Here is a 26,339-nt window from a genome sequence, read left to right as displayed (position 1 = left end):
CTCTTCGAGCGCTAATAGAAAGCGGAGATAACACAATAACAAAAATATTAAATAATTTAAACAATAGCATTAAAAAATATAAAAGAAAAACAACGAAATTGAAAAATCCAACTTCAATAAATATTCGAAACAAACAAATGACGCGCTAAAACAACACAAAAACAAAAAATAGCATAAAATATAAAAATAAATAACAAAATATTAGTTTAAAGCTACAAGCATATAACACAATAAAAGCAACAAAAAACGAAACCGCATAACAAAAGGAAAAACAAAATTCTCCGCAAAACCTAAAAACCCTAACCTAAAAACAAAGGAAACGAATAAACACGCAACGAGACAACACTGGAAACCAAAAAAAATCTATCAAGATGAGTGATGACCAAACAACGCCCAATGATGATAAAGGTAAGTCAAAGTCCACAAACAAAAACGAAATTCAAGCAGAACGCTTATTGTCCCCTCATGCCGCAATAAATGTCGAAGATTACGTGCACAAAAGATAGCGGGGAAAAATTGTGACAACAAAAAGTGCACGATGCATGAAAAAATGTGTCAATTCTCGTGTCGTGTGACAGGTCAAGTGGGATTAGTTGTGCCCCTGAGTGAGGTCAGAATGTGGTTGGAAAGAAAAAAGCAAAGTGGGATAATGTGAATGCAATATAGATACTGTTACTTAGTAAGAAGAAACACTAACAATATATTTGACGTATTTGCATCTGATGATGGATTAAGTCGATGAAATATTTTACTGCTTGTAACATGTTAAATATTACACTGTGTTCATACATCTTAATACGGAAATCAAATTAGTTGCGGTAAAATATTTTTTCTGCTTTGATTCGATAAATATATTATTAGACAGTTTATTTTCAACTTCAATTAAGGGTCCTACAGGTATATCCCTATAGTAATTAGTTTGATCTAATTAGAAAAGGAAAATAGTTGCATTACTATTTTTCATTTCCTAAATCCTCAAACACTGACTTCAGAAAATAAATGAAATGAACTTACCTATTCTGATACAGCATAGTCGTTATTATACCCTGAACATATTAAGTTTGCCACGAAGTTTGTTCCAGAAGGAAGCTGATAAAGCATAAATGATCAGTATGTTGAGCTGAGTTGATTTAGTTATGTCCGCAGTCTGTCCGCCTGTCTGTATATATACGAACTAGTCCCTCAGTTTTTGAGATATCGTTTTGAAATTTTGTAAACGTCATTTTCTCTTCAAGAAGCTACTCATTTGTCGGAAATGCACTATACAGACCACTATAACATATAGCTGCCATACAAACTGAACGATCGGAATCAAGTTCTTGTATGGAAAACTTTCACATTTGAAATATATATTTACTAAATTTGGTATATATTATTTTCTAAAGCGACAATATAATATCGAAAGAAATTGTTCAGATCGGCTCACTATAGCATATAGCTTCCATACAAACTGAACTCATAGTTACTAAAAGAAATGCACCTGTGAAGGGTATATTAGCTTCGATGCAGCCGAAGTTAACGTTTTTTCGTGTTTTAACTGGTTTATAACTTTATAACTTTTTTACCAAACCTGAGTAAAGTCATTTCATAACAAATTGTTATCATAAGTAAACTTCAAAAAATATTTGAGGTATATTAATATTAAAAGTCAAAACTAAAAATTGCTTTCGATATAAATAAAAGCATATTTTTCCACAAGATATGTGATCATATATCAATCTCTTGATATTCTCAGCGAATACTTTCGCGCAACCAGTCTCTTTAGGTTTGTGATCATGAACGTATTTTGGGACTATAACTATATATGTGCAGCTTTTATTTCTTTTAACCGCTCAAGCAGCATTTCCGACATAAACGTCTTTCAATGCCTCTTGGCTTCAATTCATATGACATCGAATTTTCTTGCTGTTGAATGTAACCGGCTGCTTTGCAGCTTGGCTTCATGAGTGACACTGAAAGATTCTGTAAACTCTTCCTGTGTTGAGAAATAACCTGCTGTTACTCCGATATTTTTTCAAACTTGTTTATTATACATTTCTTTTCTTCTTTATTATTTTCTGTGGATTGTGTTATATTGTATTATTGATTTGGCTAACACCAGTTTTCAATATTTCCATATCTGGGTTCGATGTGGAGAACTATGACCAGTTATTAAGCTGTAAAGACTTCTAATAAAACGAGAAAAACCATTAAAGTTACATTATACCCAAGTGTAATGATTTCTGTGGTTAGCATTTTGCTTTGAAAAAGTTTAAAAAAAATAAAATTCTCATCTGATTTTCCTAAATTAGTTTCCATATCGCAGCAGTCTATATTGCTATCAAAATAATTATTTATGTTTTTGATTGACTTGGAGAATTGCCACAATGACTGTGGCATACTTTCAAAGGTTCTATTATATTGGAAAAAAATTGTATTGAAATGATTTTCTTTGCTTAAAAGTAACTCAACTAGTATAATGTTGGTAGTATCAAAATGCAACAACAATAAATGCCATTCTCAATAGAATTTTGGAGACAACAGCGACTTCTAAGGAATAACTGAGTTGAATTTATCACTATTTTACGAATAGAATAGCAGCTATAGAAAAAATCCAATCGAAGTCATTATAGATAAAATTTTATTGGGCTGCTCGATTTCTTACCAGTCTTCACTAAATAGTTTATTTAAAGAGTGCTTTAAAGAAGTTTTTAAGAGAATTTTTTTCTAGTAAATTTAATGTAATAAAATATCGTAGTATCATTCATCAATTCTGTTTTCAAAATGCTTGTTGACAAACATAGATGACGCTAATAGTTGCTGTTAGTTATACTTCTATGTATATATAAGCACACAGAAGGGTGTTAAAAATGTTTAAAAAAAAATATAAAATCTTATAAGTCTTATCTCAATTAGTTTTTATCAAATTTAGCTAAAGAAACATTCACTATAATCCATTAATAGTTTTCGTTACATAAAGCTCAATTGAAAAGTCCCCGGCTTACCATAGTAAAACATATTTTTTTGACAAAATTCGCTTTTTTTATTCAACATAGTTCTCTTCAGGGGTGATACACTGATTATAGCGACCCTTCAACTCTTCGATACCTTTTTTGTAGTACAATTTGTTTTTTGCTTCAAAACAGGCCTCAATTTCGATGATCACTTTTTCATTCGAAGAACATTTCTTTACAACGAGCATTCTTTTGAGATCTAAGAACAGAAAATAGTCGCCCAGCTCATGGATTTTTGCCATCGTTTTAACTGATTCATGTAATGCACCGTGCTTTGGTGAAACAGCACTTTCCTTTTTTAGAAATCCGCCCGTCCGTATTTTGACGATTTCGTTCTCCAAACGATACAATAACGTTATGTAGTAGTCACTATTGTTGGTCCTTGCTTTTTTTAGATAGTCAATAAAAGTTATACCATGCGCACATCCAAATACAGATGCCATTATTTTGCCAGCCAACCGTTGCGTTTTTCCACGTTTTTGAGCGGGTGGAAAGTATGTAAGTAGCCGGATGACTGTCGATTGGGCTTCGCAGTGAAATTATGGAGCTATGTTTCAACCATTTTCACTTATCGACGCAAAAACTCGAGTTTATTACGCTTGAACATCTTTGTTTTTGGTCAAACGCTCATGCGGCACCCACTTTGCAAAGAACTTTCTCATACAAAATATTCTTGAATGGTAGGTTATACAAGTTCGGTTAATATCTTCATAGTGCCTGCTATCTCAAACAACTTCACTTTACGTTCGTACAAAATTATTTACTCTCCTTTTTTGATGATTTCGTCGGTAACAACCTCTTTTGGGTGTCACTTGCTCTCACCGTCTTCGTTTCACCACGTCTAAACTTAGCATATCAACACTTGACAGTTGATTTTCCTGGGGCAGTATCTGAAAATTCATCCTCAAGCCAAATTTTTGCTTCAACTGTTTTGTTTTCCTTCAAAAAGCAATATATATTTCAAATAAAAGTAATGAAAAAAGCAATATTTTATCAACACGCGTAATTCCTTTTTATCCATTTTTTTGACAATAATACAAGTAGCTTCACTCAGTATGACATAATTCACAAGCTAATGATCCGATCGCGGTCAATTTTATATACGCGTCTTCTGAAAGTTAGGGCTAACTGCTGATTTAATTCTAGTAGCGCCATCTATGTGTCAGGCCGCGCACTTTGCAATTACTATGTACATTAACTCTTCTCTTAAAGCATACTTTCATCACACACAAAATTTCATTTAATTTATTTGGTAATAAAATACATTTCCACTCACTTTAAACTCGCATTATTTATATAGTAAAGTATATGCGTCCTAATTTCAACAGCAAAACTTTCACTCTTCCGCTTCTCCACATTGTTCAATTTTTCACAACTCAGTATGCGAATCATCACTACCGACACTGAATAAAAAACTATGAAAGTTTTGATAAACTGCGTGCTGAGAATATCCATTACAACTTTCTTTCTTCTATCCAAAACATATTTACTTATGCGCCCGTTAACGCGCTGCTGTGCGCTAGTCATGTAATGGAAAGTTTAAATTGAAGTTGGCGAAAGCACAAGTGAAAGTTGCAAAGTAGCAAAGTATTAAAGTCACATCCAACTATCCACAATATATGGAACGAATATAAGCAACTAATATATTGCTGCGATGATATCGAATGGCAAATTTTAAGGCAAAAATTTATGTGCATATACAAAGTCGATGTTTGTGTGTGTGTGTGCGAAAGTGGAATTTATGATAGAAAGCTTGAGGAAACTAACAACAAACAGTAAACCACACCGCAACCATAGTGTTTTCGGATAATTTGAAGGCACGCGAGACAGGAAAGCAGAAGTTTGAGCTAGCGGTTGCACATAAATATACAAATACATGCATTTACTATAGAATATATAATGCTTACAAGTATATACACACACAAAACGGCGCAAGTGTGAGTGTGCGAACGCAGGCCGACAGCAAAAGGAAACCGCTGATTGTTTGAGAGTGTTGCTGCTTGAGAATTTCACAAGAAGTTTGCGGTCTGTTTGCTTGTGCAAAAAATTTTATATGAAATGCCTTTGTTTATGTACATGTGTATGTGTATATATGTGTGTACGTATTTTCTTTGCTGCCTGATCTACTTCAATATGTTTATATATAGATTTGTGTGCGTATGTGTGTTTGTAGGAAGCGCTTGTGCACTCAAAATGCACACAATATCCGCTTCCGTTGTAGGCCTGCCTGCCAGCGCAGTCTGTAAACTGCATTCATGCATATCCAAGCGGCAGCCGTTGCATCCATAAATGTGCGCCCGCCCACTAACTATTTGCTATTGACTTTACTCACATATACATACGTAAATGTGGATATATATGCGTTTGTCAGCTTGCATGCAGCAGCGTGAAGAATTATGTCTTCATTAATTTTAGTTGCTGTAATGAATAAGTAGCAGAAGTTTGAAAATTTATTCGCTCACAAAATTTACGAAGACAAACTTTGCTGGCTGATATTTATACGAGTGTTCTCATGCCGAGAGGAAAAGTAATTAAGCATAATTTATAAATATTTTAAATATTTATATTCAATTCAGTTGATAATATTCGTACATTGAACTTATATAATGTCTCAGCAGGCAGAGTTTGGTAAAAATAAATACTAATTTGTTTTACTTCATGGGAGAGAAAAAGACATTTAAGTCTCTGCTATTGTACGGACAGACTGACTCCTAATCTATTGTAAGTTTTTTAGATTTGTCGTTATTAGAACTGACTCTTCGTTTACAGTTTTCCATTTATCAGAGGACTGACGCTCAGTATTTAGTTAAGGTGGAAATTCAGCTCCCCATGTCGTCTGTCTATTCACGAATGAATGCTTGGGATCAGTCTGTGGGTCCATAGCATTTAGAATGAGCATTATAAGGCTCTTGGTTCTCTCTGCTTTTTCCTGCCTTATAGACGGCTCTGATAGCCGTATCGCAATTCGTCTCCCTGCATGTCAATAGGCTGGTACTAGCCAGCAACGCTTGATATCGTTCAGAAACCACTTATTACTCGGTCTTCCGTATGATTTTATGTCCAGTGCCTGCATCCATATTGGTGCTGCATGCAATAGCTTGGAACTCATTGCTTTTGCCAAGTTTTCCTTAAACTTTAACTTTTAGTCCAATATTATACCCAAATACCTGAGCTGCGGCTGTGAAGTAAACTCCTCTATAGTGAGTGATACCCTTTCTTCAACCTTCCTTGTGCTTATGAGCAATACTTCTTTTTTCTGTTCAGTCAGCTCTAAACTCATTGTTGTAAACCATTACCCAACACTATTTATGTAATCATTGCATTTGAGCCAGAGCTCATCTAGATGTTTATCCAGTGCTACCATTATGAAGTCTTTTGCTTATGTGATGGTTTTCACATTTTCTTGTTGATATATGTTTATGCCCGCCGTACATCAAGCTCCATAGTAAAGGGCCTAAGACCGAGCCTTGCGGTACTCCACTCGAGATGGTGTAACTTTGAATACCCTCGCCCGTATCAAATAACAATCTACTATTTTAAAAGGTGGATATAATTGATTAGATAATGTTGGCCGAAATCGTAAAATCATAAATGTTTTTGCTCTCTTCTCGAAAGGGTGCTCAAATCCTCGACCTCGAGAAGTTTTTAGCCTTAACACGGCTTCATATTTTTGTCCAACGACCAGTAGTTTCGAGAAAACTCGTCTCGTCTTCAAATATCTATTCAAAAAGTAACTTTGACAAGGTATGAAAATAAAGTTCAAGGCATTGTTTCTGAACCACTTTACCTAGGTTGAAAAGTAAAGATTGTTGATTTCAGACTGAGATCAACTATTTTAAATCAAGCTTATTAAAGACAGGAGTCCAAATATTGTCAAACGCAACCGGACTTACTCCGTACTTATACTTATACTTAAACTTAAACTTAAACTTAAACTTAAACTTAAACTTAAACTTATACTTAAACTTAAACTTAACTTAAACTTACTTAACTTAAACTTAAACTTATACTTATACTTAAACTTAAACTTAAACTTAAACTTAAACTTAAACTTAAACTTAAACTTAAACTTAAACTTAAACTTAAACTTAAACTTAAACTTAAACTTAAACTTAAACTTAAACTTAAACTTAAACTTAAACTTAAACTTAAACTTAAGCCTAAACTTAAACTTAAACTTAAACATAAACTTCAACTTCAACTTCAACTTGAACTTAAACTTAAACTACCATACCATATGGCATCAGAAAAAGTGAAATCAGAGCTTTATGCAATCAAAGTCGGTCTTCAGTGACTTTTTCTTCACCAACCCACATCAATAACTTACAAAAATTTATCTTCTTTTCCCCACCGACCTTTCTATTGGCATCTCAGTAGTTCCTTTATTCATTTATTGCATTATCCACACTTTTTGGCACTATCCCCATACATTCTCATGCAGTCTTATTCACTTAGACCACTTGGATAGCACAAAACAAAATACGTGCAAAAACAACAAAACAAAAAAACAACAACAACCGAAATTTAATTAAAATCATAGCCGTAAGTGGAGAATTGGCGAAATTTGCCCCACCGATACCCTTTGCACTGAACCCTGTGCCACCGTTGCACTTGCTGCTCACTTATTACTTCTTCGGCGGTTATGAACACTGACTGCCACATATTACTTACTTCTGAGTTGTTTTTGCTGTATTCGTTGACTGTTTGGTCGGCTGCCAAATTGAACTGCCGCACTTCATTGCATTGCTCATGGCTCTGCTACGTGCAATACGAAAGTATTCGGTAAACAAAAGTAGATATGGCTTTGTATTGCTTAACCAGCAATAGTAAATAATAAAGGGTGTTTTATAAGAGATGCTGTAAGGGATATTTGGTTAATAGAAAGAAGAACTCACAATAGTCAAAGTGCGCTCAAGATATCATAAGGTCCTTATGGGGACCAACGGTGTGAACTTAGCTCTCATTATACTCACAATTATGAGATGGGCCGAAGTTGAACTCATTTTTCCATAAATTCGATGCCTATTCACAGAAAATATTAATTTCAACCTACATGGAGTAGTTACCCGAAATCGAGCAAGATATAAGACGGCCAACCGAGCGAAACCTGATACCCTGATAAAGAAATATTTTCAGTATATAGGCGATCGATTTGTACGGCAACTTTAGAGATCCGATATTGGCGGTTCCAACAGATAGAGAGAAATGTACGCACTCAAAATTTCAGAGTGATGTCTCTTAAGCTGGAGTTTTCGTATATGCTGACAGACGGATAGATAGTAAAACATGGCTTAATCGAGCCAGCTCGTCACACTGGTGTTGTAAACTTCGTTGTAAAGTAAGTTTACTCTGTTCAGAGTAAAAATATTCAACCGGAAACCGAGTACACTACCTGCGAATAGAACACATCGAGTCCTCGTCTAATATCTTTCCCGTCACTTTTGTGTCACCGCTGACATATGTCGTCGTTTGCTTATAAATCGGCTCCAGCAGATTCGATTTTTGCTGCTTCGGGTTGACAGTTTTGAAACCGCTGTGATATTTCAACATTATTTAGGATTTGAGGCAATTTTTTTTTCTTTAGGTATATTCTCGATTTCGAGATTCTCTATAAGCCACTTATGTTTTTTTGGTAAAATTTTGGTCTTCTTTATCAATCTTCTAATATCTTTTCCCACATATTACGAAGAACCTCTAATCGTTCGTCTCTTTCGCGTACAAATCAGGAAAAAAAAATTTGAAAAATCCAAAAACTTAAGAAAATAAAATTTTTCTAAACGCAACACTCTGTACTCCGCGCATAAAGCTGGCATTCAAATTACCGGAAAATGCTAGTTGTTCCAAAAGAAATCATAACGTTTGCAGCCAAAAATGTCGTGCTGTTTAATGACCATAAAAGTCACGTGCCACAAATGTCGCCTTATATGAGTGAAGCAGCGTCATTATGGGTATGCCACAACGTAGCTTGTCTACAAGCCAGACACACACACACACACATACCAAACACACAACTATTTGTGGCAGTCAAAGAAAGCGAATAAATTGTCGTTGCATGGGAAAGCAAATAGCTTGTGACCCATCTGTTGCCACCTACGAAAATTACGAGCCACAACGGCAAGTGGCATTAGCTCGGCAGCTCTGCTGCGCTCCATTGCTGCAACAACACTGCAACTGTCGCACTAAATTACACCACTTATGCATTCGTTGGCCTGCCAGCTGTCTGCCGGGAAGTGTTTAACCGCTTGACTGCTTGAGAAACGAGTCCAGCTGCCAAGAATAAAATAGAGACTCTTGCCATCCAGCTAAAGCACCTTGCCGCCGCCGCTGTGCGACACTTTACTTCTTAGTTTTGCTAACACTTTGCATACCTTCGCTTTGAATTCGGATTTTATTGCAGTCCACAATTTGCGCCTCAGTCCATTTGTATGTTTGTATGAGAGCTGAGCATATTTTCGGGCGTTTAAAGTGATAGTTCTGTGGCAATAAGCCAAATGTCATTGTTTACTGGCTTGCGTAATTTATTTATTTATTTTTTGTTGTTTGTTATTTAAACTAGTATATATATTCATGGAATTTTAAGAACTCTATAGAATGTGTATATAATTTTTTATATCAGGGCACCTGACTCTAAGACTATTGTCGGAAATTTTTTCCCGTACTAAATTCTGAAGCATCGAAAAATGATATTCTTTTGTAATATATGAATTTCTTCCTTTTCTTACGTTTACCTTTTCCTTCAGCAGCCGGTGTACTTTGGTTGCTACTCATGGCTGCTTAAAGGGAGAGGGCTACATATTAGTGCTTTGGGTACTTTAGTAGTTTAGTATTAGCTATTTTCTCTGCTCTGTACGCCGGCGTACTATGGCTGTATATATCCGAAAGCACTCGTTAATGTATCGTGTCTGCGGTTTTTGTTTGTTTTCGGTTGTCATTTTTTACTGCCGATATCGGACCACTAAGTATAGCCGGAATCTAGGTTGGGTTCTCGTACTAATGTAGACGTAGATTATATGTCACTCCTCTGAAAAATTGTTCAGATCGAGCCTTTCGCATAGTTACTAAAAAAAGAAATCTGCTTCGGTGCACCTCGACACCGGAAGAGGTTGGGCTCTCATACCAAGAGAGGGTATATATAGAGAAGCCTTGGGGAGTTATTGGTGTCGGTTTCCTCATACAATATAAACTGATAGTTTATTCATCCATAACCCTATTGTTGCAATTATGCGGTATCCCTCTTAGTTCTTGATTCCCATTTGTATTGGCTCATTGTAAGGATAATCATAAAAAGTTCTTGATGCAGCGGCATAAAATATTGAAGACAATTTCTAGTCTGTCCAGCATACTTTGCTTACCGCTATGAAATGATAATTTTTTCTTGTGAAATTTAAATACTTATTTTTAATGCGAAAGTAAAAAAATATATTCAAAATATTGACCATTGCTTCTTACACCTTTTGACCACATTTCTGGGAATTTTAACACCTTTCCGGCAATGTATGTATACCACGCCAATAGAAATCTTCGTATTTGGAAGCAAGCTAATCAAACACCCTATTTCCGATTTCTACGGAGGAATCCAAGTGCTGCTCAGCCACTGTGATGAAAACAAATGATAATCGGAAGTGCTCAAATCTGGTGATTACGGTATTACAGGGGGATAGCAATTCCCAGCCAAGTATCCTGAATCGATTGCACTTTGTGTGCCGCATCTTCTGGCATATACTGGTTGTTTTTTTTGGATCAATTCATGCTTTAAATTCATCATTTTATGTCTGTAGCGCTTAGTACTAACTGTACTGTAACAGTTTCTTAAGGTTTTAGTATCTCATGATATACCACAACCTTCTGATCCGACCAAACTCAGAACATTGTCCTCTTATCGAAGCAGATCTTTTTCTGCAGTCGATGTTGATGGTTGTCCCGAATTAACCCATGATTTCTTCCGATAAGGATTCTTAAAATAAGTCCACTTTTCATCGCCAGTGACAATTCGTTGCCTCGACAAGTATTCGATGCGACTCTGCAGCACTTTTCTTCGAATGGAAAAAAAAAATTAATGTAATATCAGAAAGTAAAGAGTGGCGGAAAGGATATCGGAATATCATATAGGCTCTGGTTCTACTTGGACGCCAGCAGCTTATGAGTATTCATCCTCAGTCTAGAGATGCCGTTACTCGTGGAGCAGGACGATATTGGCTTGGTCTTCTCATAGACGAAGCAGTATATTGTCGGAGGCCGCCTTCGCATGTTGGAGGATATGTAAGAATCTTATATTTAAGACTCTCCTTCAGAAACGCTAGTTCAGCGCCCAATAGCTGTGCGAGACTAAGAACGAAGTCGCCAGTTAACGAACCGCCACCAAAACTCGCTATGTCCAAAAGACTGCGATCGTTCTCCATGGTCGTTTGACCATCTCCACCTGTCATATCTGCTGCACCTGAAGTCTGAGCGCTTTGACATCCGTCGAGAGCATCCCAAGGACCACACTTTCGAACCCAAAGTTTATGGCTCTCTTGGTTTTGCTGAGAGTACCGACGTACTGCGCATTAAGCAGAATCAGCGCTTGCCGTTATGGTTCCTCTCCCTGGCCCTAGGGCGAAGTGAAAGATCCGCTTTGTCCACAGCCTCCAGCCACGGAGAGAATGCCTCCTTATAAAGGAAAGCCAATCGCTCATCGGCACATCTAATGAGCTTATGAAGCCCATGGTGTCGTCCGGCACTGTGACTATATTTAAGAAGACTCACAAAATATTTGCCGCTACTCTCTTCGATTCCTCGCGGGAAATGGCACCCATCCTCTTGGCTGCGGTCGAACACGCCTAGATCTACTGAGCCAGCGTTGCTAGCGATTTCGCTAAAAGTTGGCGCAGGCCCTGTTCTCAGTCTTTTTCCAAGGGAGGCTTGTCCCTCATGAAACCAGTTGTCGCTTGACAGCTGTTTTGATTTTAATTGCAATCTTAAACGTAAGTTTACACCAAATTTCGTAATAAAAAAATTTTTTTGTTCAAGATAAAAGTGAAAAACACAAAAGCTCTTTTATTTGAACTTTTCACATAATCTTTGAGGTTATGTGAAAAAAATGTATATACAGAAGTTATAGCTCTTTTCTTTGCTTAAAATTTTGTCATATAACCTTCTTCTATCGGACTTGTAGTTTCGCCGGAAACCAAGGCAAACCATTCCTAACCTCTAAAGATTCAGCCATTCTCTACTCTTCTTGTTCATGGTCTCAAATCGCCCGTAAAGTGTTTTTCCCTTAATATTTATTATTTCAGCTTTCGTTACAGCTGGATATCAATCTACTATGAATTTCGTTCTCTTTTATCATTTTCAAAAACCTCTGCACTTGTCTAACAGTCTTCTTAGAAATTTGATTTATAAATACATAAAAAGAAAGTGACACAATCTGTCAAAAAAGTAGACGCAACTTGCTCGTACGCTAAGTTTGTGATTTATTGAAGTTTAGTCTCCACAAGCGACAATCCATCTAAAGCCGTAGTCTATTACGTTAGAAGCCACGCTAAAACCCTCCATTTAGCTGACATGCACGCGTTCGAATATAGAATATAAAAGTGCCACCGAAGCACAAACATTTCCTTAGTGCAACTTAAACTTTGATTTACTTTCATTATTACTTTTACTTTAACTTACACGACCACTACAGCGGCAACAACAATAACGAGTGTTTCACAACAGTGTGGTAAGTGCCAATAATAGGCCAATAAATATTTATTTTCTCCCACCCAAAAACTACTGACACCGCAAGTAAAGTAAAAGTTGAAGAAAAAACTTTGTCACAAACACGCGGCGGTTTGTGAAGACTTGCCACTACAGACACACAGTGCCATAACATGATTGAAGGAGCATATATGTGTGTGTGTATATACATATATATATGTATATACTAATATATTATCTCACTTGCTATAAAGTACTCTCAGTTGTGCTTAACATTATGAATGTACACACATATAAATTATGAACGAGCATATTTTCTTAGCCATGCAAGTATTCTGCGATCACTGCCTTCCCGCTCCCCGCCTGGCGTTGCCACACTTGCCAACCGCCGGCACAAACTGTGTCAAATCCTTTTTGACAAATTTCATATAATAACTAAAAGTTGAAATAAATTCCACTTGTGGCCGCAAAACACGAACACTTCTAATCCCACGTACACAAGCAAAAGACACACACACACCCACACATACATGCACAAAGCTGCTTGTAAACACAAATATTATATGTGAATTTAATAGTAGCTCACCAGGCGTCACAATACGTGACCCGCCTTGTGGTTCAAGCGAAGTACGTGAAAATTTAGCTGGCAGGTGGGGACCTGACGAGCGCAATTGTAGCGTGGCTTGGTCCGTCAATCGTGCGCTCGGCAGTCACTCGGCACACACGCTTCGCTAGTTAGTCTGTTAGTTAGTTAGTTAACGTGTTTGTCTAAATTTAGCCATAAATGTATGTGCTGCCGTGCACAAACGTCACTCAAGCGTCCATTGTGTTCAGCGCCTGCAAGTATGCCGCGAAATATAGCAATTGCTTAGCGAATACGTCATATAACTGCTTACTATACTTTTGTGTGTGTGGTTGTGTGACCATTGTGGTCGCCATGCGATTTTGTACTGCGGCATTTTTACTCGTTGTCCCCCCCTCTCACTCACACTCCTCCAATTTGACTTATACTCGCTTTCATCCTTTACTTGCTGTTGCCTGTGTATTTGCCGTCGCGCTTGGTTCTTGCTGGAGTGCTCGCTCGGCTAGCTGCTTGTCTGCTTTATTGCCTTTGCGGTTTTATATTTGCGTTTTTCCTCCACTTTAATGGTGTCAGGGATTAAATGGAGTTGCCACTTTGTTGGATGAAATTTTTATAACCAACTTGTAAATAAGTAAAGAAGCTAAGCAAAGTGAACGCAAGAATATGCGGGGTTTCTTACGAGGATAGTGTTCTTATGAGTTACTATTGTGGCATGGTATAGTATTACAGTTATTCTATATCCTTTTACGTTGTCTTGAACTCAATATTCATTTCTCTAAATTCGTACAGTGCTGTTGCAATTTTAAGCTATGTAATGCAATTCTTTTACTTTTAAAGTAAACTAAATTTTTAAAGTAGTTCGGGTTTTTTCTAAAAGACTATCGTGAGAACCACTTATTATCCACCTGACCTGAACCTGTAATATTTTCCTATCTTTTCGGTAATTTGTGGATCCTACCATAAAAGAACTACATCATTTCTTGTGTGAACCAGTGACGGTGTTCTGCATCGATCGGAACAAGCGGTAGTCGGGAGAATCAAGATCTGGTGAAGAAAACTTGACGGCCGCTGGTTTTCAAACCGTTCTTAAAGGGTTACATAGTTTTCCTTGGGTAAAACACGGCCTTTTTTCAGCAATTTTTTTTTTCGCCCATAAAAAATGAAATATTTTATTAGAATTTATTATTTTACAAACAAAATTAGCAAAGAAATTTTGAAATTTTTTGAAAAAATATTTCAAGCCCGGCCATTGCGACGCCACTTCCGGTGACCCCTCGTTAAAAAGATGCGCCCGATTTTTTTGGCAGACATTTTTACAAAAAAAAAAATTAAAATTTCTTGACATTTATTTTCAATTAGTTGTGATCGAAAAAAAATCTTGCGTCCAAGTCTTTAAAAATTGTTCTCAAAAATCTGTGTAAAATTTCATGAAGATCGGTTGAGTAATTCTCTCTTGAGAATATTCTCAACTATACATAGGGACAAAACAGTACCCGGAAATTATAAATAAAACGAAGATATTTAATTATTCCCCACGAAATGTACTATATTTATGCCAACGATTTTTCCAGTTCTCGAAACACTTTTTATTAGCACTTTTTGGGATGGCCTACAACTCCTTCAGTGAATTTTGTTTAATCGCCTCACCACGGCCAAATAGGACTCCTTATTGATCGTCTGTGCCTCTGGAACAAATTCACGATGCACCAAATCACAAATATGGAAAAAAGCAATCAGCGTCACATCGATTTTTGTGCGGCTTTGGCATGTTTTTGTTTCGGCTCGTTTTTTCTCTCCATTTCAATGACTGTTGACTAGTTTGCATGTCTATAAACCCATGTATCAACGGCAGTTTTAATTGTCTCCATGAATCTGAGATCGGAATTCGCACGATCAAGCGAATTAATGTTTGCAGTACTCTTTTTGAACAAAACATGCAGCTTTATCGGAACGAGTCGAGCAAGAACGCGTTTTATACACAAAATATCCACCAAAATCATTCCAACGAACTCGCGAGAGATGTTGCGCTCTCTTGTCATCTCTCTAATATACAAGTACATATGTCTGACGATTTTCGAGCAGCATATCCTTCACTTGTTTAATATTTTAATCAATTGAAGAGGTGGAAGGCGTCCAGAACGAGGCATGTCTTCAACGATCTCTCCGTTTTGGAGGCTTTGTACCACTCATAGGCTTGTGTTTTTGATAAAACTGAATCGTCATAAGCCTTTTTCCAACATTTGTAACGATTCCGCACACGAAATTTGGTGAGAAATTCAGTATTTTAGACAAATTCTTTGTTGCATGTTTTTATCCATTGTAAAAATCGCAATGCACTACTGAGGTGTGATTTAAGCAGCTGCTCTAAACTAACTGGTTGACAGATTGCGTTCATATTTCGGTTAATAATTAAGGTTAGTCCAACCAACTTAGCAAAATATATTTTTTGAAATATTATTTATTTATTATTTGTTTCCGGGAATTTAATTAAAATTTCCGGTCCAATCCCTTCTGTACAGCATGCGTTGTTCCTCCTTTTCAATAAATTTTAACTTTGATCTGAAAGAGTTTCCCGCCTTTGTCCTTAAATTATTAAATCTTTAAGCATTATGAACAAGTTTAAACAACACATTTGAGGAAGCAAAGCTAATTCGCTCCTTTAACCCCTAAAATTCATTATCTGCTAAAAGCGCTGAATAAAGGCAAAGTTTCACCAGCAATCTTTATGCCCTCGAAACTAAATTTCTATTTAATATGCATAACGGGAATAATCGATTAGAAGACTAGTGCTCTGAAGAGTCATACACTTAAGCTCAAACAATAAGTTTAATATGAAGCAAGTACCAACTTATATAAAACAACAACAAACTTAATATTAAACAACAATATACTGAATATAAAACAACAACAAACGTAATATCAAACAACAACAAAGCAATGCGAAGACAACGCATTACAAACTTCAAACTTGAAAATTAAAGGGGGAAAGTATGTAATACCGTTAGGGCAGAATAACCTTCATATTACTACAAGCATTTGTGAGTGTGTGTGTGTGTATGGTGGTCCCAATGCAGCGGCATACTTAATTGAAAACAAAAACTATAGAAAAGTTATAAAATTTGCGAAAATCAACGTCATAAAAAAGGCTGCAATGAATTTTAATTTAACTCATGGCAAAGCGAACAGAATGCAATGCAGCCAAAGCAAAAACAACTCAACTGTGTACTCGCCAGCTTACAACGGCGATAACAATGGCAAACAGCAAGAGCAACAGTGAGCGCAAATTGCACGCTGCCGCACAAAATCGATAGCAGCATGAAAATGAATGAAAGCAAAATGCAAAAAAAACACCAACAACAACAAAACAAGTAAAATTGTGAAAAATATTTAAGCTATAATACCCTTCAGAGGTGCATTTTTATAGCAAAGTTATAGCAGAAGATCTTTACTATGATTTTAAGCGTTTATGTTGTATGGCAGCTTTATGCTATATTGGTCCGATGTGTACAATTTATTGAGATATTATATAACAGTATTGGTGAATCATTCATGCTGAATTTTGTGAGGGTATCTCGACAAATAAAAAAGTTTTCCATACAAGGTGTTAATTTTGATAGATCCGTTGGTATGGCAGCTATGTGCTTTAGTGGTCCGAACTAAATAATTTACTAAAATGTGGTAGCACTATCTAGAATAATAATTCTTGTTAAATTTCATGAATATATTTTGATAAATAAAAAAGTTTTCCATACAAAGTGTTTATTTTGATACGTCCATTTGTATGGCAGCTATATGCTGTAGTGATCCGATTTCAACAATTTCTTGAGATATTGTAGTATTGTCTGCGTCAATAATTCATGTTGAATTTCGTGAGATTTTCTGGACAAATAAAAAAGTTTTCCATACAAGGAGTTCATTTCAATTGTTCAGTTTGTCTGGCAGCTATATGCTGTAGTGGTCCGATCTGAACAGTTTCTTCACAGATTGCACAAAAGTTGTAGGCAATAATCTCAACCTAATTTTGTGAAAATATCTCATCAAATGAAAAAGTTTTCTATACAAGCAACTGGTTCCAATCGTTCAGTTTATAGGTCAGCTATATGTTGCAGTGGTCCGATCTGAACAATTTCTTCGCGGATTGCACAAAAGTCATAAGCAATAATCTCTACCTAATTTTGTGAAGATATCTCATCAAATGAAAAAGTTTTCCATACAAAGACTTGATTTTGATAAGTCGGTTTATATGGCAACTATATGCTATAGTGATCCGATATCGGCGATTTCGACTAATTTGCAGCTTCTTGTGGAAAAAACGACGTGCACGAAATTTCAGCGCAATATCTCAAAAACTGAGGATCGCATATATACAGATGGACTGACAGACAGCCGCATATCGACTCAGTTTTGCATGCTGATAATTTATATATATACATATATAGTTACGATTCAAATGGAGATTTCCTGCTAGCCATCACAAACATCATGACAAACTTACATACCCTGTTCATGGTATAAAGATTAAAATCACGAAAATAAAAATAAAATTAAATTTCCAGCGCAAAGCAAAAGAAAAAAACGCTCAACAACAATACAAATGCGCAGAGAAATTGCTGTGCAGTCGAGCTAAAAAGCTTTATCCGCTTCGCATAACGGCACAACACAGAAAATTTACATAAAAAGCCAATAGATAAAATTTTCACAAGCAAACAAGCGCACGCACACTTACACACACACACACACGCACAGGAGATTTAGCATGCAAATATTTGTGCTTGCCTATTTGTTTGCGTGGCTGTGTGTTCGCATAAAAAGCATAAAAGTGCACTTAGTCAACATGCGACGCTGACGCGCGCTGAAATGTAACAACAAAACGCCAAAAGCCAACAACACCAACCACAATGTTAATGTGTCTCGCATGCTAAGGCGCCACATTTCAGCTGACCCGCTGTTGACCAACTTATCGAGCGTAAATACGAGCGTCCACATACAAACTAGCGGTGGAATATAAATATGCAAAGCAGCGAAAATCACAAAAACACACGCATTACAAGTAAATTAGTATTTTATTTTATACACATTTTGCGCTTTTTGGGGTTTCGCCCTAAAAAACACAAAAACACGGCAGAAATGGAAAAAAAGTAATGCAAAATAATTTCTATCAACGCCGAAAAGTGGAGCACGTGACAAGATTTCTAAATGCTGATAGTCTGCTGCGCGCTCGTTGTTTAAGTTTTTATCTGCATGCGACACGGCGTATGCGCAACTTTTTACGGGTGACTGCGTAGGCTCTTACAAAGTGAAATAAGTATGTATAAACACATGTACTTTTATATTTTACGTGAGTTTGTTTTACAAGTCGTGTCTAGTTTATATTTGAGCCTGTAGCTATGTTTTGTTGTTGTTGAGAAAATATTTGTAAATTTTCTAAAAAAAAAATGTTTGATAGATTTTGTGGCATGCTACATAAAAAATTGTGCAAATATACAGCAGTGGGAACTTGCATTAATTTTAATATAAATATTGCTCAAACGTACAGTCGTAGGATAATTTTATTATAAATATACCGGTTTCAGTGAAAATATTAAAAAAAAACATGTAGTCTCTTATATACGTATGTAGGTATATAGAACTTTTCATTCGACTGCCTCTCAGGGTACTCTCTTATTCTTCCTACTCATATATTCCATATAGTAGTATATAGTTGTTGGAATGAAGAGTTCAGGCAACAGCTTTCTATAAAAAGGCAAAAGGTACAATTTTTGAACAGAAATTTTTAAATTTAATTGTTTACTTTTAATTTAAAAAATACACACACTATGTATAATCAATAGTATATTTTGATATAAGACCTTGTTGAGCGAAACAATTTTATTCTAAACACGAAATCATATTGCTTTCAGAGTAGAACATTTTTCGTCGACTATCATATTGTTTCCCATTGGAAAGCAATCTTTGCTGTTTTATGGCTGTTGTACTTGGTTTTTTATAGCTACGCTGAAATGAAATAATGAATACCGTTGAAGTAAGGTGTATAGGTTGTGTCTCCAACATTTTGATTGAGAGACATGAGAAAAAGTTTTTTGGCAAAGGGTTAATTTTTTCATGATATAATCATTTATTCACAGAACTAATGAAACACTTACCAAATTTGAACTTTAAGCTGATGAAAAATTATTTCTTTCGGTTAATTTTTTTGATTATTTTTATTAAAGTGCGATGTCCCTTTTATCTTTTATGTAAAATCCAATATTAAAGATAAAAGTTATTTGTTTCGCCAATTGCAAAAAGGTTAATTCGAAAAATACGCGTTTCACATATACATACATAAGTATAGCTGAGTCAGAGAAGGGCTTACTATATGCGCTTAAAGCCGTTTGAAAAAATTCTTCTCTTCATTACAAATCTATTTAAAACTTGTTTTTATGACTATGAGGCATACTTTAGGAGGAAAAAAGTAAAAAAAAATATAAAAAAGCAAATTAAAAATTTTGTAATGGCCGTACCCCATAAGCTAATCATATTGAATTAGGATAAAAGTAGTTTCAGCATATTCTAATATAGAAAAATTTTTTTCCTAAAATTAACTCAAGTCAAAAAATCAAAAAAAAAAAAATATTATTACTAAAGAAGATTACAGACAATGATCGAAGAACACATTGAAATTGCAGAAAAGGACAACTTGCCAAAAAAAATCTTGTTCTGAAAAAAAATTGTCACGTTAGAGTGATACAAAAAATTTAAATTATTATCAAAAATCGTATTGCCTTTATCATTCCCTTATAAATATATTTAATAAGGTCGTTTCAAATTCTCGGAGAATATTCTTAAATATACATTACATTTAGTAAGGCTTTTTGAAAGTCACAAGTTGCTATAGACCCTTGAATTAATATTTGAAATAGCTAACCAAAGTTTAAAGACTGGTTTCCACCTTGAAAGTTACCTAAAAGAAAGCTCCAGTACATAGCTTCATTTTCGAAACCTAACTTTAAAGAACTGCTTTAATGAATTGGTCTGTGGTATCTTGATATATTTCAATTAAATTAATCCAACAAAAAATGGTTCCCAGTTATGACTTAGAATACCATGATATTGTTTTATCCTAACCTACTCAATACGTTAGGTTCAACTGATAGGCCAGTGAACCACGCATAGACCAGTTTTGGTACTTTGCGATAACAGATGGAATTCAGTTCCTAGGTCCCAGAAAAGTAGTCATCCCTAAGATTGTCTGCGCTTCCCGCGATGACTCTGCGGCCTCACTATCGATACCTCTTCCAGTGGATCATACCGTGGGGACCCCAGATGCTTCCAGCGTAGTCTTGCAAATGCGGGACAAGTGCACAAGAGATGCTTCATTGTTTCTCTGTCTGTTTCTGTATCCTGCACTAAACATTTCCTATATTATATACATATATATATTGCACTCAGATAGCTCGTTGCATCGGGTTTTGATTTTCTTTACCATGCTTCTGTCGAGACCGTCGTCCCAACGATGATCATATTTTCGGATGTTAGCCGTGCACCATTCTTAGCAATCTCGTCCACTATTTCTTTGCCCTCGATGCCTTTATGTTTTGGCACCCAGTAGATGTGAAGCAAGCTTACTTCTGGCAACACTTTCCCCTGCTCCTATTCAGTTCCTTTGCTATGAGTCTATAATTGACACTTTTTATATTCAAAATGTGTTAAGAGTATCCATAAGAGATGTTAAAATCCTCTGCGATCTTCTCGGATTGGGTGTGCAGTTTATATGTATCAATGCGGGTCAATTCAGATAGTGTAACCAAGATCCAAGTATACTATGCTCAAATATATTTCTATTGGTTTTCGGGGTAGGAGGCTCTCTTTTGGGAAAGAAAAATCGTATATGGGGTACTGTTACTCCAATAACTACATATATAATACCTTTTTTATATTTTTATTTTCGTAGACTTAATAATCTAAGTTGTTCAGATTTTGAATTTTGATGTGATCAAAAGTCTTCTCGAACGCATCGCAGTGTATGTGACTTGCTTGTATATATTTCTTACTGAAATTATAAACAAAGTAAAATATAGTATGTATTAGAGCAATATGTATAGTATTTATTTGTTTGAATAATCCGAAGAATACCTAAAAATTTCTACATTTTTGTTAACCACAACAAATTACTGAAAGCACTTTCGGCTCTTACACTTTTCACACCATAGCATACAAATTGCAAATGCAATTACCGATACAACATTGCACAATCTGGTTTTAAAATTTTTTTAAGGTAACAAACTAACGAACTAAACAAAACTTTCATTAGTAACAAGGAAATCCTTTCAAATGATTTTTGCTGAAAGTGAAAATGTGCAAAAATGCAATTACTTGCACAACACGAGAACACGAGCGCAAATTAGACTGCGACTAAAACATTTACTCACTCACTTAAGTAGCTGAGAGCAAGACCGCAACACAATAAGGCATGTTGCTCTGAACACTTCCCCGCTGACCCCTTAATTGCGCATTTGTGTGTGGTCAAAGCTTTGCGCTGCCTCAATGCACTTTAGATCTCGGACAAAAACAACGAGAAATCGAGAAAAATACGCAAAAACTTATGAAAGCAGGGAAAATGTAAAAGTATGTGTGTGCGTGTGTGTGTGTTGGTGTATGACTAAAGTGTGTAATGCCAAAGGGCAAATTCTAATTGATAGGCGAAGCGAGTAGCAGCGGGGAGGAAAGCGGCTGCGTAAAGCTTAAAACAAAATTGGTGTTAATGTGAACCAAAAATTACAACAACATCATCAACAAATATAAATTGCGCAAAAATTGCTGCCAGCAAAAACTTTGCCGAGCAAATAAAACAAATTCAGCCGTGAGCAATTTGCGGTAAAAGCGTGCGCTGCCAATTTGTCTGCGTGCATTGATTATATTTCGGACGCTGAAGCAATGGACCTTGAGTCCAGCGAGCATTCTGTTTCCTTTTAATGCCGCCTATTTTTCATTGTCATGCGGAACGCCCCCCTTGCCCCACCGCGCCTCTGCGCCGGTTCATTTACTCGCTGACGCTTTGGTGGCCGCCTTCTCGCTTTGCTGCCGCTTAATCAGCGCCAATTCACCTGCGGGAATAGCCGCAAATTAGAGCGTTGATAAGTTTGAGACAACTGCTGAGATTTCAACAGCCCGAAATGAGTACACTTAAGTGAGAAGAAGAAGAAGTAATAAGCTTATGCTTTACAAAGAACGTGCTGTGTGCTGCTGATTTGCTTAGGGAGGGATTTCTCGGGTTTATAAATTAATTCGTTGAAAATTTCGGTATTTTTAGTTATATTTAGGTCAGAATGATTTATTTTTAAGTTTAAAGTAAATGTTAAAGTTTTGTCAAAAATTTAGTGAATAATCAGTTTGGATTGAATTCTGTAAGTTTGGACATGAACAGAAGTTTTAGTGGGAAATTTAGAGAGCTAAATTATTACTCTGTAGTATTGTTACAGATATTTCAATACCAAAAACATATCACATTTCCTTCGTCTTCTTCTTCTTCTTCTTCTTTTTTCTTTATTCGCATAGAAACAAATCATTTACCACCCTTTAATCCCAATACTTTATCGCATGTGATTAATGTGAGTCAAAACCAATAATAGACATGGTTATAAAATATACAGTGGTGTACAAAACATTTGCTACCATAATGACTATTTTATTTAAAAACATTTTTTTTTAATTTTTGATAAACTATTACTTTATCTATATATACAAGTGTTTTTTGATTATACAAATAATCATAAAAACTGAAACATTAATTCTAGGTATTGAAGCAAGTAGACCCATGTAACTGTAAGGGATCGCTTTCTATTCTCTTTCCAATCTGGCGAAAAGTTAAACACCATTCCGGAATATTTCACTGCCTATTTTGTGTTTAACCATCATCCACATATTCTCAATCGGTGTGAGATCGGAAGACTGTGCCGGCCACATCTCCGTATTTATATGATTTTCTTCTAACCCCGATTTTGCGACCCTAGACGTGTTTTTAGAGTCGTTATGGTATTGCAGAATCCATACAAATGACATTTCCCAATCGGCAAACGGCAGCACAACATTAGTTAAAACTTACAGCTATCATCGTGCCAGATAAACGATTAATTGGACCCATAACATTACCACAGAAGCACCCCCATACCATAATATTACCCCCTACTCTGTTTTACTGTGGCAGTTGTGTACCTTGGGTTATATTTTTCGCCTCACGGACGCCGAACATAACCTTTGCTATCTCAGCCTCGGAGATTGAATTTTGGATCATCTGATTATAAAATTGAGTTCCAATTCTGTATAGTTCAATTTAAGTGTGATCGAGCAAATCTCAACCTCTAGTTTTTGTAGGCACAAATGGTTTTTTCGAACATCTGTAACCACGTAGATCAAACTTCAAGGCCCGTCTTTTGATAGTGGAAAGACTTATGTCGAGTTGAACATCAGTTTCAGTATCTCTTTGAATTGCTTTGGGATATTTTGTAAAGACATTTTTGCTCTCCGGTCTTCTCTTACGGTTGTAGCACGAGGCCTTTCTCCTTTGTGAACTGTGTGGATGTTTTCAGTCCGAATAATACGGCAAATCGGGGATTTCTGTATGAAGTATTTTAACGATATTTTTGAATCTCCTTTTATTGTTGCTTTAAAATCCGAATTCTATTTATTGAATCCCATTTTCATTCAAAAATATTACAAATGTCAGAAAACACGGAGAATTATATTAAATCTAGAACGCAAAAAACTAAATGCAAACTCTTCGTAAAATAAATACGCATAAAGTTCCGTTAATAATGTGGAATGTGATTACTGTAAATAAAAAAAAAATATAACAAATATCAGTTGAAAATGTTTTGAAAACTTGCATTTTATATTGATGTTTTAGCAGTTTTAACAGTACATATTTGACAAATCCGATAACTAAAGATCGTAAAGGAGAAAAACAGAGAACACAAAAATTACTTTAGCAACAAAAAAAAAATGGTAGAAACAAATATTTGATTTTGGTTGCAAATCTTTTGACCACCACTGTATGTTGACCAAAGCGCAATCTTCGGTAGCACCGAAGCTATAATATTCTTCACAAAAAGAAAAGATTCCAACAAGACCTTGATTCCGATGTTCAAATTATGAGGCATCTATAAGCCCTATGTATGTACTTGATCTGAACAATTTATTCGGATATTGCATTATTGCCTTAGATAATAATGCCACATTTTGTGAAGATATCTCCTCATATGAAAAGTTTTCCACGCAAGCGCTTGATTCCGGCCGTTCAGTTTGTATGACAGCTATATGCTGTAGTGGTCCGTTAAATAAGCAGCTTCTTCGGAAGAGAAGAACGTTTGCAAAATTTCAGATCAATATCTCAAAAACTGAGCATGCCTAAACCGACTCAGATCATCACGCTGATCATTTGAACAAATATTTTATAGGGTCTCCGTTTTAAAATGCTCAGACTTTCGTTCTCCTTCAAATTTTAATCTGAACATATCCAAAGGTTTTTTCGACGATCCGTCAAAATAGGTTAAACTGCTTTGAGTATGCATCTCTGTTGCATAAGCTTTCTGCACAATGCTTTGTAAATACAGATAAGCGTGTACAGCGTGTACCAATAGGGATGACTCAATTTTGACAGCAGGTGGCGGCAATGTTTTAGTAAAATGCTAGAAAATTGTCCAAAATTATTACGAAAATTCTCGTGCGCCGGCGGCTACTGTTTTACATTTTTTGAAAAAATATATTCTCAGATCAAGCCCATTTCTGGCTTAATGGCTTCGTTAACAAACAAAATTGTATATATTTTTATGAGTGAAATCCTCGTGTGGCTCTGGAAACGCAATTGCATTCTCAAAAATTGACCACATGGTGTGGATTCTGCTATGACGGCATGCATGCCATGGAAATACTGTTACCATCAATAGCGAGCGTTGTAACACAATGTTGACTGACTTTTTTTCTCAGAATCCAAAATAAAATCGATACGGATGATCTCTATTTCCTTCAAGACCGTACGCCGCCTCATGTTTCACATCTAAACATGGACAGATTGAGTGTAAGGTTTGACGACAAAATGACCCGGTCAAATAACCGTCAAAATGATGCGAATTAACGCATTTATATTATTTTTTCTAGGGGTTTGTTAAATCAAAGGTTTACGCCAGTCAACCAGTAACATTCGAGGCGCTCGAAGGCAATATTCAGCTCACTATAGCAGAAATGCGACACCGGCTGGTCGAAAATTGATGTAAACGGCTAGAGATATGTAAACTGAGCCGTGTTGGCCATTTGGTCGACTTTTTGTTTTAATCGTAAATGGTATAAAATTATCTGCGTAACAAAAAACCGAGCCCATTTTGACCAGATTTGAGTGTTTTATTTCATTTTAACATCACGTCGTGGTTGTTGGTAGACTCTATACACCGCAGAAGGAGACACAAACGCGCATTTAATATTACAGTGTATTAGTGAAAAATATATTTCATACACAATTTATAAGATTTATCAATTATCTGTAGTGACACAGTTTCTACAATCATTGTGCCAAAAATGGAACCAAAACTTAATTTTAAACTCAAGTTAAGACAGTTACTTAGCAAGCCGAGAGATTTTCTGTCATTTCTGAAGCATTAATCGAAGAATAATATTTTTGCTTATAATACAAACTTGATTTATACAAAATTTGCTGGTTCAAGTCGTTAATATAATTATGTAATTTTGTTTCCAAGCATCAAATTTACTCAGAGAGACAGGAATCGATATGAAAGTATACTACGTGTATTTTTCATGTATTCTAAATTTTCTTTGTACCTAATAAACCTGATTTTGGGAGTTTAAACAAATAAAACAGCTGCATATATTTTTTTTAAGTTTAAATATACATAACATCACTTAAAATGAAAAATAACATTACATCACTTTTCATAATGGAACAAAATTCGAGTTTTGGTTATAAAGTGGTTATATATTGGTTATCATACACTCATATTTTGGTTACAAAGTGGTTATATATTGGTTATCATACACTCATATTGAAACAAAATTTGAGTTTTGGGCTATAAAATATTAGTTATTATATCTGACAG

At 35.7% G+C, this 26,339-nt stretch overlaps 1 protein-coding gene across 3 annotated transcripts in view; it reads left to right on the top strand.

Moving 5' to 3' along the window:
* Window positions 1-314: 314 nt before the first annotated feature.
* Window positions 315-26,339, top strand: part of LOC126757345 (sodium channel protein 60E) — a 268,245-nt gene continuing 242,220 nt past the window's right edge. For all 3 annotated transcript variants that reach the window (XM_050471173.1, XM_050471174.1, XM_050471172.1), the window contains exon 1: window positions 315-408. In XM_050471173.1, coding sequence (XP_050327130.1) covers window positions 372-408 — 37 coding nt within the window. In that variant the 5' untranslated portion in view covers window positions 315-371. The remainder of the gene's footprint in view (window positions 409-26,339) is intronic.

Source organism: Bactrocera neohumeralis, chromosome 4, assembly GCF_024586455.1.
Source record: "Bactrocera neohumeralis isolate Rockhampton chromosome 4, APGP_CSIRO_Bneo_wtdbg2-racon-allhic-juicebox.fasta_v2, whole genome shotgun sequence".
NCBI lineage: Eukaryota > Metazoa > Arthropoda > Insecta > Diptera > Tephritidae > Bactrocera > Bactrocera neohumeralis.
The sequence above is the reverse complement of the archived record's forward strand: the minus strand, read 5'-3'. Positions and strand labels throughout refer to the sequence as shown.